The sequence below is a fragment of the Fundulus heteroclitus genome, chromosome 15, assembly GCF_011125445.2.
Source record: "Fundulus heteroclitus isolate FHET01 chromosome 15, MU-UCD_Fhet_4.1, whole genome shotgun sequence".
Classification (NCBI taxonomy): Eukaryota; Metazoa; Chordata; class Actinopteri; order Cyprinodontiformes; family Fundulidae; genus Fundulus; species Fundulus heteroclitus.
The window spans coordinates 16,090,211-16,111,654 of NC_046375.1; the positions used below are offsets into that span (position 1 = coordinate 16,090,211).

Consider the following 21,444-nt stretch of genomic DNA (forward strand, 5'->3'; position numbering starts at 1 on the left):
ATGCGCCACCTAATCAAACTATCAGAGTTCAATTTGGCAGCCCTCTCTAATATCCACTCATGCTTTCTCTGGCTACAACCATAACATGTTAGCTCAAGAGTCCCCTGTCTGGTGTAAAGGGGATACCAAAAAAAAAAATACAGTACCACTGTAATATTTCAATATGCAAGGCAGCAACTTGCCCAACAAGCCGTCTCCCACGGGTAAGGGTCAGGTTGCCCTTCGTGGGATTTTTCCACCCACTCAACAAATGGTCCTCCCAAGTTATCCAAGTTAATAAATAGACATTACCCACTGTTTTGTTAAAAAAAAAAAAAAAAATTACACAAACAGTAATTGAATTAACTCTAACAGACACCAACGCATGGGTTTGTGCTCGTCAGCTCAGTTCCAGCCGGCAAACAGATCCTCTGTTGCATTCGAAGACAGAGACACCTCCAGGCTTTCTGCCTGGTTCAAAATAAGGCGGCACTATGCAGAGAAAACTGGCTTTGTAGTGTTTTGTTTTTCTACCTTGTTTCATGAACTGCATCAGTTCTACTTTCTGCCTCCTGGGTTTTGGGAGAGACTTAAATCTCAAATGCAACCAATCCAAACTGGCTGGAGGCTTCAGAGCTGTTGGTACTGGATAAAAAAAAAAAAAAAAAGCTTTTTCTGACACAAAAAATGTTGTGGCTGAATTTGCTGTGATCTTGTAGAGCTCACACAAAATGAATGCCAACAAATTATTTAACTAGCTTCTTGTTCTTCATCTCCATAATAATAATAATAATAATAATAATAATAATAATAATAATAATAATAATAATAATAATAATAAGTGAATTAAACAATTCTGGGCTTCCATGTGGGCTTTTAACACTAGTAGTCATAATTCTCATGTGAGAGCTCGCTCTTCCCTCTAATGATCCTCAGATTCATTTCTTCATTCTGTTGACCATCAAATAAACCCGACTGTCCAGCACAATATTGTCCAAAACCACATAGGATGAACTCTTTTTAATGCACCAAACTTTTCGCACTGGGCGTTTTGAGAGTTGGATAACATTTTTCAAAAATGAAATGCAAAATAAAGCTTGGAAATATAAATATTTCAATAATCTGTTCTCTTTTTCAGTTCTTTTCCAAACCATGGAATTAAAACTGCATGGGAACCCTCGGAGATGGGTTGTCAGTAATCCTGCACAATATCTGATATTCCTGTGTTGAAGCTATCATTGGGAAGGTGTTGACCAAGGCACACAAGACAAAAAAGATCAAGAGTACGACCTCAGAGGGAAAGTGACAAGGCCGGTTGATTTCAGGAGATAAGGTGTGAGGAACAACTTCTCAGTCAGTGATTAGAGCAATAAAAGCTGTGTTGAATTTCTATTAAAAACCAAATCATGGCTCTTTACCTTTCATTAAACCGTCAGACCGGCACTTTACCACCAGCTGTTAGACTGGTGCATAAAACTGCAGACTTATAGGTCAAATGCTGGTAGTAAAAGCCGCATACCTGCTGAAATCAACTTTTTCTAGCAGCTCCTGTCTCTTCCTTTTCTCCGTCTCCTTCTTTATCTCCAGCTCCTCATCGTCTGACAAGAGGTCTTCATATGGGAGGTCATCAAGGTCCACATCACCAGGCATTATAAACCTGAGAAACGGAAACAGAGACGACATCAACAAGCATGCAGAACGCAACACAGGTAAAAAAATCCCTTGGGCCCTTGATGCAGATGTCCGTGTTCAGCACCACATGTCCCACCTGCCGCCATCTTCATTGAGCCCAATGGCTATCAGGGCCTCCAGGTCAGTTCCCTTCAGCCCGTACTGCAGCAGCTCTTTCGCGGCATCTACGTTTTCTGGGACACGCTCCACACACTCGTGCAATACCCAGGAGCGCTTGCGGATTTTGCTCTAAGAGAGGAGTAAAAATACGAAGGATTGAGCCCAGAAGAAATTATGCAGCAAAGTGAGAAAGAGAGCTAGAAAAGAAATTGAAAACATTTATGCAACAAAATAGAAAAGAAGACGGCTTTAAATAAGCTTATGTGTATTTTTTTCTTTTCTAAACTTCAGATTGTTGCTTTTCTCACACAGCTCTACTTAACATACTTTCCTAATTATGCTCGGGTTTCTCTCTCCTTCCCTTCGATTCTTACCAGGTAATCTTGAATTGAGGCAATGCTGACAGGGCTCTTCCTCCACTGTCGCTGGTAGACCAGATCAGAGTCCAGGTTATACACCTGAGCGAGAGACAGGGCTTCTCCGTATTCTTCATTGTCAATCTGTGGCAGAAACACACACAATCAACAACTCAACCTTTTATTTGCACCGTGAAACAGACACACATACACACACAGCAGAGGAAAGAGTGTGAACTTAGCACCCGGGCAAGTGTTTTTAGATGAAAGAGCATAGAGCTCACGAGAAACTACTTGGAAAATGTACTAAACTGCAAATATCAGAAAAAGTGTTATTTGATTGAGATATAAAGTGAAAAGAAAATTAATGCAAAACATCTGATGTAATTTATGCATCTTCCATCATTTAATCTTCTCTTCAAGGGTACTTAACTGATATATATTTCATGCACAATATCCTTCAGGTGGATTTGAAACAAACTCGAATAAATTGATTCGTTTAAAACGAGAATCTATTTTTCACAAGACACCAGCAAAAACAACACTAAAGCATTTATTATTAATATGTCAGAATTTACATCACTTCGACATCGTTTCTTGCAGTCATTGTCGCTTTTCTATAACTAAAATGTGGATATGTAAAGCCCGGGATTACCTTGTGCATGAAAGGTGCAACATGAATAGAATCACTTTGCTTTGAAATTAACAGCCCCGTGTTTTATATTGGCCAAGGTTTGGACTAAACCTGGCAACAAAGCACGGTGTCCCTGAGCAGGAACAGTTGAGACGGTCGGTCTCACAATCGATGTGTAATGTGTCAGTGCTGAACTGTGGTGCCGATAAGGAGACGGTCCCATGGTGAAAGCAAGTTGTTACCAAGAGACAATCTGAAATGTCATCGGGAGCAAAATGTTAGCCAGTGCAAGAATATCCAGCTGCAATAAAACGCAACCTTACGGGTCCAAACCAGACAAGAAGCCACTGTTTACTCAGCAGGAGCATTTAAGGGAAAGTGTTAGCATTGTTAGAAACAGGAAACTCGAACGTGTTGAACACGAATAAATCACAAATGGCTTATCTGTTGTTTTCTCAAGCAGATCAGCAAATTTAAAAAAACTCACGTTTCTTCCACATACACACACAAAAGCATTTGCAGCACCTCTAGAAACCAGCAACATCATTACCATATATAGGCGATGCAGTAGCTTAGGAAACAATATAGTGCTAGTGCATTTTGATTTAAACTGAAAAATAAATTATCATCAAAAGCAAAACATTTCTAATGGGGGATATGGGCAAAGTAGGTTTGAGAAAGGGTGGAGCAAACCTTTATGCTTTCCTCAAAAGTCTAGTTGCACAGGAAAATTGGGAGATGCTTTGTAAACAGAAATTGAAGAGGACAGATGTAACCTCATGTGCAATTTTTGACCAAAGATTACGACACAACTGTCTTTGGGCAAAACTGAAATCTTAAGCAGAAAAGATTTCAAGAAAAAGGAATAACCAGACCAGAGGGCTCATCCACATAACTTTGATAAATTAGATTCCTTAAACATTTAAGATAATAGGCTGCAGCGGCAACTTTTCTTAATGGGAAAGAAGATAAATCTTGTAATTATTTACGTTTTCCAGCTATTTGCTTCATAAATCCAATCAAGAAATAAAGCTGTTTGCCCTAAATCCGTGACGAACAACCACACCCCTAACGCAGTTTTCTATCAACTTTTTCAAGCCCTATTTATAAGCCCAATCTCCAATATGCCAACAGTTTTGGTTTCCAGGGATGAGAACTTGTTTCCTCTGGCTTCCTCTGCCTGTGATTTCACAGTCCTCAACATCTACCATAGTTATGCTGAAGTGGGACTTTTGGCCACTTCCATTCATCCATCCATCCATCCATCTATCCATTTTCTATCAATTACTCCAAAACAGGAAGTTGCCAAAGTGGAACTTTTTGGGCTTACACATTTTTTTGGCCACATTTTAAGTTGTTTAAGCTTTATTTGCTGACCAATTAAAATGTTTCCAAGTAGAACTATTATGTCACGTGTTGCTGAAGCCTTCACTTCACCAGATCTTTGACCTGCTCCATGCACCTTAGGAGTTGGTGAAGTTGTGCCGGAAACATTTGGATCTGCGGGTTACAAATTTTGCAACAGAAATCCCTCAACGCTGAGGTGAATTACAGCCAGACATGAGTCCCCAAAGAGAATGTTTAAATCCCTGGGCCCGGTGCCAGTTTGCTAGGTCTCCAACGTACTTTTCTCTGACCACATTTCTCCTTCCTCGTCATATCTATTTATTTATCATTTGTAATTTTTGTGGCATTAGTGGCCTTTACATGAAGGTAAGCTGACAGAGGGGGTTGAGAGAGAGGGGGAAGACATGTGAAGTTTAACCCGGGTTGGCTATGTGTGCTACCCCTGCACCAGCAAAGCGCCCCCTCCTCATATTTATTGGGACCAATTTGCTATGTAAATCTTCATCTTTGAAACTCACAGTCAAGCTGGACACTTTGCCATCACTACTTTAGTAACTTTTGTGTTACATATCGATGCTTGTGTTTGGTGTTTCAAATGAAACATATTGACTTAAGCAACTTTTAAAAGGAGCTAAGGTGCTAGGTACCATTTCTTTAACGGCTTTTCACACGCATTTCTTAACTTCAGATAAGGAAATGTGATTAAACTGGAATCCTGAGCACACAAACGAAAAATTGTTAAAATGATGATTCATGCCTGCTTTTATCTAGACAGAAAATGTGCCTCATTGTTACTCAAAATGACAGCTGAGTAATAAAATACCTACTCTATTGCTCTAAAATTTGAAGTTTGCATTTCATTAGCATTTTTACGTGGGATTTTATGAGCTTGCACATGTAACGTCATTGTTTCCGCTGTTATTATTCAAGCTGAATTGGACCATCCTCGAGGTTTCTGTCATACCAGCACCGAACAATATGATTTAATCCAACAACAAAAAGAATGACACCACATTTTATGTAGGCCCACTCAGTGTGTGCCTAAGTAACCCGCCAAGCAAGCTGGTCGACAGACACACAGAGGATCCCGTTCTCTCAGTGTGTGGGAGTTAAAACGCAACACATTAGCCAGACTGTGGATCCTGGAGGCCAGAAAGAACACCACACAGTTAAACCTCTCGTAGGAGGAACACACAAAAAAAAAAAACACTCCCTCTTCTCTCTAGAGTCTTCTAATAAAATTGTTTGCAGCCTTGCCAGTGTGCCGCTAAAGCAGCCAGGGTTTCACCGCCAAGTGCATCATCAAACTCCTAAAACATGTGAGGAGGCTGGCTTAAAGGAAATAACCCACTTGACCAGAACCCACTCGCTCTAGCTCAGCGTCGCCGCCTAATCACTTGTCTTAGAATTGTTTCAATGTGTGTGAGGTTTGGGAAATTTTGGTACCACTTTTCAATCAATCAGTCTGTCCTTTTGAATGGTTAATAAATTAAGAAACTTGTTATGAATTAAGATGTAAACATTTTGCAAACCATTAAAAAAGTAGCCACTGGTACCATTAGCACAAGTACATGGGGAAGGAAGAAGCAAAAACAATAGAAGGAAAAATAGAAGGAGTCAAAGGAGGAAGGATAAGAGGAAAATCTATACAGTGGGAAATCAAATGATGTCTGGAAATACATATACTTCAATATTCAATATTTTTATTTCTTTGGTCCATACTTATCCAGAAAATAAAGAAAAAATATCCTATACTCTTTTAGACTTTTCCAGACTGAGTAGGAACCCTTTTTTATAGCAATGTGGTACAGAAATGTCATAATATAAATGTTATTAGTGAGTAAGCAAAAGAGGAAATGACCAATCAGGCTTTTTCTTGCTGAGCCTGACTACGTTTTTTTTTTTTTTTTTTTTTTTTTTTTTTTTTTTTTTTTTTTTTTTTTTTTTAAGGTCTGACCTGCAGATTAAATTTTTTTCTATAGATTACATCACACAGCAAAAAGAAAATAACATAAGCTGCAAGTTCTTTGACAGAACTAGTATTCTTGGATCCAAGACAAGATGGAAATTTATTTTACTGAAAAAGTTAACCAAAGTACATGCTGTTGATTGGTCTGTTTATAGACCTACAATGGTAGGAAGTCTCAGCTTTGATGCATTTGAGGAACAGGGAAAGAAAGAACAATTTATATTTTCAGTATTTGACCTGCTGATTATACACCAGTGGCCTTCAAGGCAAAATAGTCAGCTTCCAATCTAAATAAGTGGTTATATGTGCTTGATCCCCTGCAGAAATGAAGACACCTGTTTAAATAAAAAAAATAATAATCTAAAAATGTATCTCCTGATCATTAGTGAACGTAACAGAATTATTATTTAGCAAGTCAGCCATATTGCAAGTAAATTAATTATAAAAATCCTGTAAAACATTGTCCATATTTTTTCTGATTTTATGTAATAGACAATACAAAGTAAATGTACCTTTCTCAAGGTTGTCTTAAAAGTTAAGTTTATATCTAAAGAGTTTTTATTTTACAAAAAGCACCATTTCTTAGCTTTCATATGAAATATGGTATAACAGAGGTGGTTATAATAGCTATACAAATACATTAAATTTGTGTTATTTTTCTATTGAACACAATTAGCTACATTTTAAGGTTAAAGAAGGTTAAATTATGTGTTTGTTTTAGTAATACACTGAATTATAAAAAAAAAATAAGACGGAGCTAAAGAAATATAATACTATTTGGAAAGATAGGTTTTTATAGAACCTCTCATTGAGGGAAGACAAGTTTGCACACCAATTTATTTCTTGGTAGTTTACCTCAGTTATTTTCACCTTACTGTGTCCTGCTGTACATTAGGCACTGTTTCTTCTCAATGTTTATTCTTGTGTATAAAGTAAGGCACTTTTGTTAGTTGAAGCATGAAAAGCCATTAGGTTGGCCAAGCTTTAGTTTAAATCTCTTGTGAAGTTGGAGAGCTCCATGCATTTTACTTTCAGATTTTAAAGCGGTTCAGAGTCGCAACTGAACGATTGTGGCCATAAAGTGACTTTTGTTTTCCTTGTGAGGTGTAAGGAAGTTTTTATCAACAGATTTTGATCATCCCTAGATGTCCTGGACCTTCACAATTATCTAGAAAATAGAATAGACCTTCGAACATTAAAACTTGAGAACCCGTGTAATAAGTAATTAAGAAAAAAAATGTGTTTTTGTTTTTCAATTTGTTACAAATAAAAAAAAAGAATATATCTGGTCTGCCCTCTCAAATCTGATATCTTCAGTACAGCCAATTTACACAAGAAATTATTCATGTACCGCAGGTTCTTTTGCAGAGCAAGTCTTTTTGAATAAACCTGAACTCGAAGAAATTATAAGATTATACCATTTATGTATCAAAGCTTCTGTCCTTAAAGCTATAGCTGGCAATCCTGTTCAGAAACACGTTTTGTTATACTGGGTAAAATAGTCATCCTCTGTGGGAGCTCCAGGCCAGTAAAAACTCAAAGAGCATGAATTTGTCATAATCAGACCTCTCAACTTTTATCAAAAGTTAGGAGTGAGATTATGCTAATTTGGGGGCGGGGCTTGTTTGGGGGCGGGGCTAACCGGACCCTGGAAGAGCCATCTCATTTTTATCCCACCAGACAATGAAGTAGACATGTATTACTTGTGTTAAAAAGAGAAAGAGACATATTAATACTTAATAATAATAATACTTAATTAATTGTTCAGTTAATGGATTAAAACATAAATAATACACAATTGTTCAAATAATACTGAATAAAATTAAGTAGATTTTAATTATTGACCGAATAATTATACTGTTACACATTCATCTATGGGTTGTTTATCATTGTAAATCTATAACCTGATTGGTGAATCAGGCTGAGTTTCATCAAGCCTTTATGGTCAACAATTTCCCATTTAGCAGCAACACTGAAGCACACAGAGGTTCCCGCTGCGTCTTTACGCACGATCCAGCTGCTGATGTCTCCCTCTTTTCAGCTCAATGCACTTCTAGACTGTTACAGTTTATAACCATTATCACCTTTCACAGCGACAGGTTTCTCAGTCAGTCGCCGCGCTGACCAGACAAATCTCTATTGCTCTCGTCAGTGCGTTCTGGGCGCACTGACGCCCAGAAAGCACCTGCTCCGAGGGAAAGGAGGGGAGGGAGAGGAGCAAGCGCTGAGGCACAGAAATACGGTGCATGTAGTTAAAAAATGCAGAATTAATAAAAACGAAACTTATAAACTGACCAAGTGGCGTTTTAAACTGCATCTGGTTAGCAGAACTGTTTTTATGATCAGCGTGCAGCCATGACTGGTTCTGAATGGACCGGTCATCTTGCAGCAGCTCTCCCTCCGCCCCCTCCCCTCCTGTGTACGCGGTACAGGACCTTACCGGCTTACTTTCATCACTGTTAAGACTAAAATTATTCATAACTCTGATCGCTCCTCCTGCTGCTCTGTTAACATGAACTGCAGCAGGAATTACTGATGGCCACAAGCTGTGAAAGAAGCTGAAACATCTCAGCAGAAGGCAGAGTTTTTATCGTCCGCTGCCCAGATGGGCGTTGGGATTTTTATGCGTGAGAAATTCCATGTTTGCGTGTGAAATGCCATGTGTTGCGTGTGAGCGTGTGAAGTTAGTGAAATGCGTGTGTCACACGGTCAATGCGTGAGAGTTGAGAGCTATGGTCATAATGTTGTTCCTGCACTCACCCCCTCTGTCCCTCAAGTTATGTGTGAATGGCCTAATCTATTGGTTTTCCCACATCATACCATCATTCTGACGCGCTAATGTAACGCCAGTGTGTGTGCTCGTTCCTTCATAGTTCCCGCTTCAGGCTGCACATGCGCACTCCTAGTGTTTATGTATCCGGTTAGCTTATCGGCTAGTTTAGCGGTTAGCTTAGCGGTTAGCCGTTCGTTGTAGCTCCACTGCTGCTGTTATCGTAGACTGAAAATGGGTGAGAGTCGCAAGAAGCGAACCGCGTTGATGTGTATGAGAAGAAGAGGAAGTCCTCAGTAGAAAGAAATAAGACCAGAGTGGATTTGGAAGATCTCGGGGAAACTTCCGGAAAAATATCTGCGACCCTAGCTTTAATGTATGTGATGTTTATGAAACTTCAAAAGTGTGCAGTAATGCACATGATACTGGTTGGTGAGTCTATAGACAGGGACTGGGGAGGGTTCTTAGTTTTGATTTGTTTAGTTAAAGAACAAAACTAGGAGGTGCTGTTACAGGGGTTGGGTGGAGGTGTCAGATGTTTATTGCTATTTGACAAGCTGGTCGGGAATTTGATCTGATAAAGAATAAAAGTCTACGACACTAACACAAGCAAGGACAACAACAAAAAAAAAAGAGCTACAGCAGACGTGCAGCATCAGCCATCAGGGGAATTGCAGTCGGTACCTAGTGTAACAAAGAGATAATAATGATGTATTACTTTGTAACTCTCACAGTTAGGATTGATGGTGATGAGTGATGGCATCTAATGATGATGACAATGATGAAGAAGGGACCAGATGATGGGTCATAAAAATGACGGATGTACCGTGCTCCAACTGGGGACTGTACAGGGAAGATACCGCTCTCACTGTGCCCCAAGATAAAGCTTGTTGTTGTCTTTTGCTGCAATTTGTAGTGAGCAGCACCAACAGCAATATTTCTATAAAGCAATTAGCATTTCAAAAAACACCCCCCGAGACTGAAAAATACCCTTAAAGCAGACTGAGTGCCCTGCTTGGTTTTTCATTTCTCCTCAACAGCCTTCTGGAGCCCATCCAACAAAACAATAGTCCTTTCTCTGAGCGGAGAGAGATTTATTTAGTACGAAACAGATTCCACTGAAGCCCCAATTACAATTCAGTCAATGACCAAACAGATGATAGTGACTTCCTTCAATTGCTGCTAAATGAAGTGCCAAAAAGAAATGCAAAGTTTCACAGTGAATGTGGCGTCCTCTGCGAAAACGAACTGCTCAATAAAATTGATTACTGGCATTACAGTGAGGTGCACATTACTCCTGTAATAGTTCTAAATGATAAAAGGCAGCGCATAGGGTTTATATAATTAGACTTGAAGTATCATGGAAATACTACACAAGCAATATCCATTTCGCCTGCAAAATGAATTTGTAGCTCAGCGGGAGGCAGAAGAGCACATCAGTGGAGGAGTTGCGGTTTGGACAGCTGAGCTAAATGAGCTTTCAAGTTCAAACATGAAGACGTTCCCGCATAAACACCGACGGCTGTCGTTTTTATTAAACAAACCACATGAGCATGTGGCTCTGTATGATTGTTTTAGACACCAAAGTTCTCCTCCTTAAATAGGAACTTGCCACAGCTGAAAACAGTCAAAAAGAATCGGGAACATAAAACCAAAAATCTTGTGTGTTGACGCAACGATTTACAACAATGTTCTAGGACGTGGAGCTGATCACTAGCCCTTTGGGTATTTGTGCAGGTAAATACAAATCGTTCCTCAGCAAACAATACCATGATGACCATCTCAGTTAGCAATTTAGCCATCTTGTTAAAAAAAAAATGCAGTGAACTGCAAATATTCATAGCCCTTGAGGATTGCAACTCCAAACCAATGTATTTTAATGGAATTTTTGTTTTTCCTTCAAGAAATCCAAAATAAATGTGATTGAAGCCCACTCTGATCAGTACAACCAGATGCCTTCAGAAATTACATCATTAGTGCTCCATTAAGACCTAGGAGGATTGTTGGAGAACATTAGTGAACAAACTGCATTATAAATGCAGCAGACAGTTTGGAGGTAGGGTTGTTGAGTTTGAAGCAGGACTAGTTTGCAAAATAATAACATTTCACAAAGCACTGTTCAATCCATTACCTAAAAACAGAAAGAGCATGCAAAGCTGCTAACAGTGGCCCTACTAATGGCAAGGCAAGCATTAACCAAACATACAGCCAAGAGGCTCATGGCATCTGGAGGAGCTACAGAGATACATTGCTCGGGTGCAGGTTTATAATCATGCACTTATTTGTGTTAAGTCATCAAAAAAATTTAAATTAATAAAAATCTACAACAAAATACATTGATGTATGTAGTTATAATGTGACAAAATGTTCAAGGAGCATATCTTGAACATAACACTTCCATAACAAAGATTAGCACTCTGACTCGTCATGTTATTAAAAAGTGCTATATAAATAAGCTTGCCTCTCCTAGAAATACTTAAATAATAAATATAACATATACTATGAATATTTTTATAGCAACATATTTAAAGAAAACCTATTCAAACCCTAATATGGCAGCTTTTCATCTCCATACAGGACTTAAGGTGATTCCAAGTGGAGGCTAGGAATAAAAACTAAACTAGTTGAGGTACCCCTCTCTTTCAGCTGGAGCTCCATTAGAGACGTCTTCTGGCCCAGAGTTCATGTGTTTATCTGTTTTTAAGAATAACTGTATGCTCATTTACTGCTACTTTAGTATCAATGTTTAAAGCCTCCTACCTTCCTCTGATACAGCTCCTCTGGGGTGGTGGACCTCAAACTGACCAGGCGGTAGTTCTTGATGACCGTTCGGGGGCGCTTGCGTGGCGGCGCGAAACGTTCCATCTCTGTCACGTAATACAAGCCCTGCTTGACGTAGCCGAAGTAGCGGGCTTTTGCGGAGGACTCTTCGTCCGAATCAGAATCGCCACCGTCATCTCCTTCCTCTTCCTCGCCCGTCGATCCGCTGCTGAGATTGCTTTCGAAGCGCACTCGCTTCTGAGCAAGTCTCACTTCACACTGATGAGTATGACAGAAAGGCAGAAAGTTAACGGGGTGGAAAGCACAGGACACAAAAATAACGGGAAACTTGAAGCTGCCTTTAAAATCCAGCTTAGTCCTTCTTTCGGTTTAATCACTGGAGACGTTAATAAATGTCAGGTTCAAACACCTAAAACATTCATTAAACAACACAAAGAGTGACCTTCGACATCATAAACTAGCAGTTTCAGGTATGCACAACAACCTTGACAATTGAGCATTCAGTGAACAGGAAAGGCACGATACACAGAAGGCTGGGTGCAATTAATCACAGATAAGATAGAGCTTTACAAAAACAATCAACATTTATGGTGAGGCTGTTTCTTGCACCAGGCCTTACTCTGTAACATAGGAGAGATATGAGTTAAAGGAAAAACACTTTGATGTCTGAATAAACTCAAACCATAAAATCTTTATAATAGTAATAAGTAAATGCATGATAAATGCAATAAACATAGTAAATAAAATAAAACATGTAGAAATAATAAAAATAACTCCAACAACAATAATAATAATAATAATAATAAAATAATAATAATAATAGGAATATGTAATTACTCAATGTTGAATATTCACTTTATTATCCAATAATGCCGTAAATTAAGAAGAAAAAAATGATTAAGTGGAAAAACCTAAAAGTTTAGTAGACAGGGGTAATGAAGTGGACAAACTGAAGTGACTTTAGGTACTTTGGGCATAGACTGGAGCACCAGGGTGAACTGGAGCATCACTACTCAACAGCACCTTTATGACACAAAAAGACCATTAGCTGGATGTAACTTTTTTTTAAAAGGCCATAGACTGTGTTCTGGAAAAGTAAACTTTACGCCAATTTAACGACCACACGTGCTAAATGCTAAGTACACACACACACGTAGACCTGAGGTGTCTCCTGCACTGATTTCGTGTGGATTTCAGTCAGTCAATCAGTGAGCTTGCAGATGTGAATACAAACACAGCGGATGGAGAAATACAACAGGTAATCACAGGGGCAGTATAGCTCATGTGAGATCAGCACGAACAAAGATGATTACAGAACTTGTCTATCCACACTCCACAACGTTGTCACCGGTCACAAAGACACCCTCATCTACTGTAGTGCCTCTTTTTATGTCTTATTATGACAACGTAGATCATCAAGATTTCCTCCAGTGAGGCTGGACAGCAAACGCATGTAAACGGATCCACCCGTTAGGAACAGGTGGGCCTATTTACATGCATAAAGGCAGTATAAATAAACCTTATACAGCCTAAGTTACCTGACAGACAACAGCATGAGAATAATAATGTTTTGACAATATAGTGATAATGGTGTAGGCAAACCTCCAGAAGTAAAGCGCAGTTATTGGGTGTAGAAAAGTAAGACTTTCAGCCACTTCCATTCACTGCTGCTGCACTGTTCAATGTTGAGCTAACCTGTACTTGATTTCACTTCATCATGGACTATTTTATGTTGTTGTTTTTTTTTTTAAACTGCAGTATAGTTTCCTTTTTGTAAAAAACAAGTCGGTCAACGCAACAAAATTTGCAAATAGTGAAGCGCTGTGAATATTTCCCAGATGCCCAGTAAGATGGACTACGGTTGTTATTGCAGATTTTTTACTGCGCTAAACAGTCATTTAGCTAAATTTGGTGGTTTTCTGCAGTCTGGTTCATACAGGCTCACAGGGAACGTAAACAAACACAGTGTGTGTCTTCCAACACGGTAGCTGACAGGATGAGAGGAAACCCTAACAGTTGCTAGCAGAAATAAATGAATTACTGCAATTCGTCATCAGTGGCTTAACGATTTCCTAAACACAATAGGTCGCCTCTTTGGATTACTACTGCAAAAATACTTAAAACGTGACCTAAAGATAACATGTGTCCTTTTACATTAATTCTCCATAATGACCTTCTGATAACTCATATGAACGTTTATGTGCCAGCGTTAAATGACAGATGATACACGACGCAAGGACTACAGCGCTGCACATTTAATGAGACAATGCTGATGGTAAGCACATTAGATTTACCACGCTTTGCGCCCATTCAACAGGCTGTCTAAACACATAACAGCAAGGTCAAACTGATGAGTAAAATATAAATGCAAAGTACTTTCTTTCACTGGTTTCATTCAATTTTTTGTTTATTATTAAAGCTGGGGAACGTTTGCGCCGTTCAGTGTCCACACTGCTTTGGATTTTGTTGCCATTTCCTACTGGGTTCCATCTTAAGCACTTCAAAACAGTTGTAGTTGAATCATCATCAAAGACTTTCAAATTATTCCACGTTTTGGACAAATACACACCATTTCTAAACATACTTCAAATGAAGGTCCATGTTAATGGCAGCAGAGATGCCGCAGTAGAAAATTACTACTGAAAACAAACATCTAAACTCATCGTTTCCCCCCTCCTACCGCTTTAGAGAGACTGATGACACATTTCCTCAGGGTTGGCAGCTAAAAAAAAAAAAAAAAAACGCTTCTGCAAGATCAGACAACAAACCCGACAAAGGCTCAGGAGTGGAATTAAATGCAAAACTGTATGATTCAGAGTTATGTTTTGCCCCAAATCTTTATTAATCAAAGAACTGACACTTGTGTCTCTTGTGACGGCTTTATATATATATATATATATATATATATATATATATATATATATATATATATATATATATATATATATATATATATATATATACACACACACACAAACACACTCACCGGCCACTTTATTAGGTACCCCATGCTAGTAACGGGTTGGACCCCCTTTTGCCTTCAGAACTGCCTCAATTCTTAGTGGCATAGATTCAACAAGGTGCTGGAAGCATTCCTCAGGGAGTTTGGTCCATATTGACATGATGGCATCACACAGTTGCCGCAGATTTGTCGGCTGCACATCCATGATGCGAATCTCCCGTTCCACCACATCCCAAAGATGCTCTATTGGATTGAGATCTGGTGACTGTGGAGGCCATTTGAGTACAGCGAACTCATTGTCATGTTCAAGAAACCAGTCTGAGATGATTCCAGCTTTATGTATCCTGCTGAAAGTAGCCATCATGTGTTGGGTACATTGTGGTCATAAAGGGATGGACATGGTCAGCAACAATACTCAGGTAGGCTGTGGCGTTGCAAGGATGCTCAATTGGTACCAAGGGGCCCAAAGAGTGCCAAGAAAATATTCCCCACACCATGACACCACCACCACCAGCCTGAACCGTTGATACAAGGCAGGATGGATCCATGCTTTCATGTTGTAGACACCAAATTCTGACTCTACCATCCGACTGTTGCAGCAGAAATCGAGACTCATCAGACCAGGCAACGTTTTTCCAATCTTCTATTGTCCAATTTCGATGAGCTTGTGCAAATTGTAGCCTCAGTTTCCTGTTCTTAGTTGAAAGGAGTGGCACCCGATGTGGTCTTCTGCTGCTGTAGCCCATCTGCCTCAAAGTTCGACGTACTGTGCGTTCAGAGATGCTCTTCTGCCCACCTTGGTTGTAACGGGTGGTTATTTGAGTCACTGTTGCCCATCTATCAGCTCGAACCAATCTGGCCATTCTCCTCTGACCTCTGGCATCAACAAGGCATTTCCGCCCACAGAACTGCCGCTCACTGGATGTTTTTTCTTTTTCGGACCATTCTCTGTAAACCCTAGAGATGGTTGTGCGTGAAAATCCCAGTAGATCAGCAGTTTCTGAAATACTCAGACCAGCCCTTCTGGCACCAACAATCATGCCACGTTCAAAGTCATTCAAATCACCTTTCTTCCCCATACTGATGCTCGGTTTGAACTGCAGGAGATTCTCTTGACCATGTCTACATGCCTAAATGCACTGAGTTGCCGCCATGTGATTGGCTGCTTAGAAATTAAGTGTTAACGAGCAGTTGGACAGGTGTACCTAATAAAGTGGCCGGTGAGTGTGTGTGTGTATATATATATATATATATATATATATATATATATATATATATATATATATATATATATATATATATATATATATATATATATATATATATACACACTAAAAGTAAATGTTGGGACCAAAAAAGCACTTTAACACATTAAAACCTAAACCCAAAAAGTTGGGATATTGTGTAAAAGTTTCATACATGTTTTTTTCAAAACACAGATTTTATTTACAAAAAAATTCAGTGAAAATTTTAAATGTGTAAACTAAGAAATTCTACCATTTTGAAAACAAATATGCTATTCTTAATCAGAACGGCAGCAGAAGATCAGAAACAAGTTGGGAGACGGTCACGTATATCTCTGTGAAGTGCGCCTTTGTCATTTAATAGCCTGAACATCAGGGATCTGAGGGGAGCTGGAGTTTTGGAGGGAAATGTCCAATTCTTATCCGATGTAGGGTTATAATGGTTCAACAGTCCTGGGACTTCTTTGTCAGACTTTTCATTTTATGATACTCCAAAAGTTTTCAATTGTTGATAAGTCTGGAGTGGAGAAAGGCCAGTTCAACACTTGAACGATTATTGTAGTGGATGTGACACAGGATTTAGCAAATATATGTAAAAAAAATCCCAGGATCAGTAACTTGATCTGAAAAGTGAAACTGAATCAGATTTATTACAATCAGAGTGAAATAATTCAAGCATTTATCTACATTTTCTTCAATGAATTTGGCTTACAGCTAATGAAAAACCAAAATTCAGTTTCTCAAAAAATTACAGTATTACAAGAAAACGGATTAACCCAATTGCAAAAAGTATGCCCATGTACTACAGAGCATATTTTCTTGGAGCCCTGGTGTCCCATCTTTCTTAAACAACACCCTATGGATTATCTACAGACGTTAGGTCAGGAGAGTTTGACATCCTCTCAACGCTGCAGTTACTCCTTTTGCTTATGCGCCTTTTTTCTTCCACACCTTTTACTTCTATTCAATATTTTCATTTATATTTTTATCTAAATGACTACTAGCTGCACACTGAACAGCCAGTTTGTTCAACAAAATTTTGTGCTTATCCCCTTGTTTAGGGTTTCAATGTCTGTCGCCTGAACAACTGTAAATCAGCTGCTGTATAGGACAAAACTTATCCTTAACATCACATAAAATGTCTGTATAAGAAAATAACGTTATTGATCTCAGGAATTTAGGTTAGGAATGGGAATAGATACATTATTGACCCAACCGAGACATTCTGCTCGTTAAGTGAACGCAGGACACTGGCAATTTAGATCAACTTCTAAACAAGCAAGTAAACAAAATAAAAATAACAACAAGATAGACACAATCTCCATCAAAACACACTTAACCACTTGAGTGTAGCAGCACTTTCTACCTGAGGGTGGCAGCACTTTCTACCTGAAGGTGGCAGCACCTTCTAATTAAGGGCAGCAGCACCTTCTAATTAAGGGCAGCAGCACCTTCTAATTAAGGGTAGCAGCGCCTTCCACCTTAGGGTAACGGTCTAGAAGCGATAACGAGCAGTTACCTCCGATCAGCAAGAAAATATGTTCCCTTGTTAAGAGATCTTTGTTTATAGATGAGTTCCAGGTCATTCAAACTAATTCCCAGCAACTTACTAGCATTGGTCACCATTTTCCTCATCGTGTTCATCCGTGGTCCCGTTGTGCCACTAAACCAGCACATAATACCTCTAGTTAAAACACTAGTTCTACACAAAGGTGATATACAACTTCTTCAGCATTTTACAGGTGTTATGCTATAAGCTGGTTGAATATGCTTATTATTATTATTAATTATAATTTGGTATTATAATTTAAATAATAAATCATTCAACTCAAAATTCCGCTATAACAAATATAGTTCAAATGGTGGTGATGTTAGCTATAAGCTTATAAATATTTATACCCCTAATGCATTAGTTAATTTGCTGTTATGAACTCATTTATGCTGGAATAAATGATCTGGTCGGACTGTTAACCGACGAGGTTTATCCAGCAGGCTGTGAGAACCCCAATGTAACTGCAATTAAGAGTTTAAATCCTTATTCCTTATCACCATCCAATGATATTGTCTCTGTATTAATATCAGATGTTAACTCCAAAGGAGGTTAGCTCTGATTTCTGAATAACCATGTAACTGTGAATTGGACTGAACACAAAACAATGTCTATTCCGCAGTCGTGGTTTTATTGAACCAAAAGCAATTCCCTGTTACAGTAATTCTCTGATTCAAACAACTTTGGAATTCTTACTCATTACTAAACTAAAACATGCAAAATATATATGTGGAAATAAAGAACAAAACAAAAATAAACAATGGATTAAAATGAGCGGTTAGCAGATCTTAACTTAACTCAAAGTTGTTTAACACCGCCCTCGAAACACCGGCGTTTCACGTATCAGCATTGACAGACAGAACAGCTTCGGGAATCTCACTGGACGCTTTGATGTCTTACACAAAGCTAGTTCAGCTAAGCTACCTACAGTTCAGATACACGTCACCCTCCCAAGATGGCTGCTACGATGACGTATGAGGGGAGGTCCTAATGACGTAACCACGCTTACGCTGATGGGATAATGCCTCGCTTCGAGGGGCGCAGCTAACTGGGAGTTTAAAGCAAAGCCGCGACTTGAGCTCGGACAAAAAGATTAAATTGATAAGAAGACGCGAAAAGAGAGAGGGGGGAAAGCAGGGAAAAAGATGAAAAGAAATAAAGCGGTAACCCACGGCGGGGTTCTTGATGGATCACAAATCAACACAGCAAATCAATTGTAAAATGCATGCACATACAAAGAAAATGTTCAGCAAAATAATTCCAACTTCGTTGTGGAATAAAAGCATTAACCAACACCTACAAAGTTCTACCGCCTGCCCAGGCACTTCTAAACACCCTGTTGGTGAGACAGAAATAAAAGGGGAAAACCCCGTTACTTTGAGATGCCTCGGGGCTGGTCCGGAGCGCTCCGAGTGTGCGGCTTTCTGGACGCGCCTTGACGAGCGCAGATGTCCGCAGGCTGCAGCGGGACGGGGAAGAAGCTGCTTCGTTTCTTCCTCCGGGTTCACAGTCGCTTTGTTGGCCAGACAAAGCGGGGTCCTCTTCGATCACTGGGAGATGCGGCGTCTCTCAGTCTTTTGATCAGAGGGAATTTAAAAGTACTTATTTAAGTCGACCTCCTGTTATAAAAAGCAGGGAATAACCGTTGCGTCGAAAAATCTCGGTCCAGCGAGCAATCGAACACGTGGCGGGGAATCACCCCAACGGAATCAGCTGTGTCTTCTCGGGTTGGCTAAAAGCCAGGGAAGAAGGGAGATTGTCGTGTGTGATCGGCTTTTATAGCCATCACCATAGCAACCTTATCTTGATCGGCGGCCATTTTGCCGTGTTGCGTGATGGGAGTTGGTGGCCATTTTGACCACATTGCATCATGGGTAACGCAGTCCGTTACATCCCGAATTGATGCCCGCTTTCTGTCACGTCTGAACTGGCACAACACAGGTAACTACAAATAAACTACATTGTTGTCCCTTGAGTCTTGTGCATTTATCCCATTTCAGTCTGTTACCTAGATCTACAATGAGACACCAGTACTCATTAATGGTCTGTACTGGATGCCTTATGATAGTGTTTACCAGCAGGTGGGACTCCTCACACCAATTCAGATACTCACCCAACACCAGATGATGTTCCCGACCACTATTGTGACTGAGCAGGGCAGAATCATCAACGGACTTATTTAGATACCTACCAAGATTGGCACTGGTAAAGTTGTCTGTATACAGAATAAGTACCAAGGGAGATAACGCATAGCCCTGGGGACAGCCTACGCTGGTCATGATTTTATCAGAGAAGGAAGCGCCCACCTTCACTCGCTGAACTCACTGATGAAGTTAAGCAGAGAAAAAGGACCGTAGACTGCGAATTCGTCACGTAGCCTCTTTCTCAGTAGATCAGGCTGGATTGTGTTAAATGCTGATGCAAAATCTAAGCCGCCTCAAGATGTGTAAATGAAACACAGTAGAAATAGCATCATCAACCCCTCTGCAGGATTGATGAGCAAACTTTAGGGGGTCTAATAACTAATGTATGTGTGAAACGATGTAACTTTTAATCATTTATTCAAAGCATTTCATAACTAGTGAAATTAGTGCAGCAGGGCGGTAATGTTTCTACTTGGTTGGTGATCAAATCTTGGGAATGGGGATAATAGTTTATGCTCTCCATAAAAGAGGAGCAATGTGCTTATCTAGTGAGTACTGAAATATTTGGGTAAACATAGTGGACAGCACAATGCCTCAACAAACTGCTGCGGATTTTATTTGGACCAGGACTCTTATGTGTGTGAAGACCCTTGAAAATATTGCAGACTTCTCTTCGTTCCACAGTACAATGCTGATCAGCACTCCAATCTAATTGTACATGTTCCGCATTGGCAACACGCTGTCTTTCAAAACGAGAGAAGAATACATTTGACTGATTTGCCACATCTCTGCCCCCATCGCTACTAAACCGAGGGGTTCAGTAGCGAGCACTGCAGAGCATTGGTCATGGTTTTAATAGACTCCCACACCTGCTTAGAAATTTCCTAGAGACACATTTTGCTCTACTTCATGTTTCTTGTCTATCTTTACCTGTCTTTTAATACCTCTCTCCATGCGCTGCAAGCCATAATCATCAAAATGAACAAGAATAAAAACTAAAATTATATCACTCTGTGTGTAATGCATTTATAACCGTTTAAAATAATTGTTTGATGATATTCTATCACCCAGAGATGTAGATGTGCCTTTACAAAAGTCTAAGTTGTCCAAGTCATTGGCACAATTTCATCTAATTCACTGCGTTTACACCACACCGGATAGTTACTCTCCTCTTTAGTATATCATAATGGAGGAACAGCACACATCTCCATAACGTGCACGACAGCTGCTGGAAGACCAAAGACAATTCTGATTTTGAGAGTGGTTTAACTGAGAGCCCTCGTGTTTTTTTTTAACAGACAACAGAGGAGGAGGAGAAAAAGCAGGAATGACAGCTACTAAAGTTTATAGTATACCAATTACAGTTACTCATTAAAAAACTGTCTTGGCTTCAGAGATTCCGTGTTAACGCCTCACAGTAATTAGTGGAAAAACAGATCCTGGATTCCTTGATTCCGTCTGACTCGCCTCACTAAGGTATTTGCACTAGAAAATGCACACAAAAAAATCTGAGCGATTGAGCCCATCCACAACGCTGCTCTTTTTATTACCTGACCTGTTGCCAATTAACCTAACTGCTTACAAAATGTGCCTCCAGCTGTTTGCTATTCAAATAACTTACTTCTGATGCATTTCTTGGCCTCTATTCTAGCATTTCCTGAGACCAGATCCTGCTGTTAAATAAAAAAAATAATAAATTACCTAATGTTTCCTTCTAAAAAATACTGCAACTTGTTGACTATGTGAAATTATGAATAAAACACAGCTTTATGAGACTTGTATTCTATTTTTATATATATTTTACACAACATCCTAATTGGGGTTGTATGCTAGAGATGGGGAAAAACGATACATGTTTTAAAGCCCCAGAGGACAAAAGCATTAATCTACATCCAACGTTAATGGATGCTCTCTTGAG

The 21,444-nt window shown here is 39.4% G+C and overlaps 1 protein-coding gene across 3 annotated transcripts in view; it reads right to left on the bottom strand.

The window, feature by feature from the left end:
- The window catches only part of nbas (NBAS subunit of NRZ tethering complex), a 251,018-nt gene that overhangs the window by 204,006 nt on the left and 25,568 nt on the right, over positions 1-21,444 (bottom strand). For all 3 annotated transcript variants that reach the window (XM_036147528.1, XM_036147527.1, XM_036147526.1), the window contains exons 15-18: positions 11,607-11,885; positions 2,145-2,270; positions 1,748-1,899; positions 1,499-1,636 (exon numbers count right to left, since the gene is read on the bottom strand). In XM_036147528.1, coding sequence (XP_036003421.1) covers positions 1,499-1,636; positions 1,748-1,899; positions 2,145-2,270; positions 11,607-11,885 — 695 coding nt within the window. The remainder of the gene's footprint in view (positions 1-1,498; positions 1,637-1,747; positions 1,900-2,144; positions 2,271-11,606; positions 11,886-21,444) is intronic.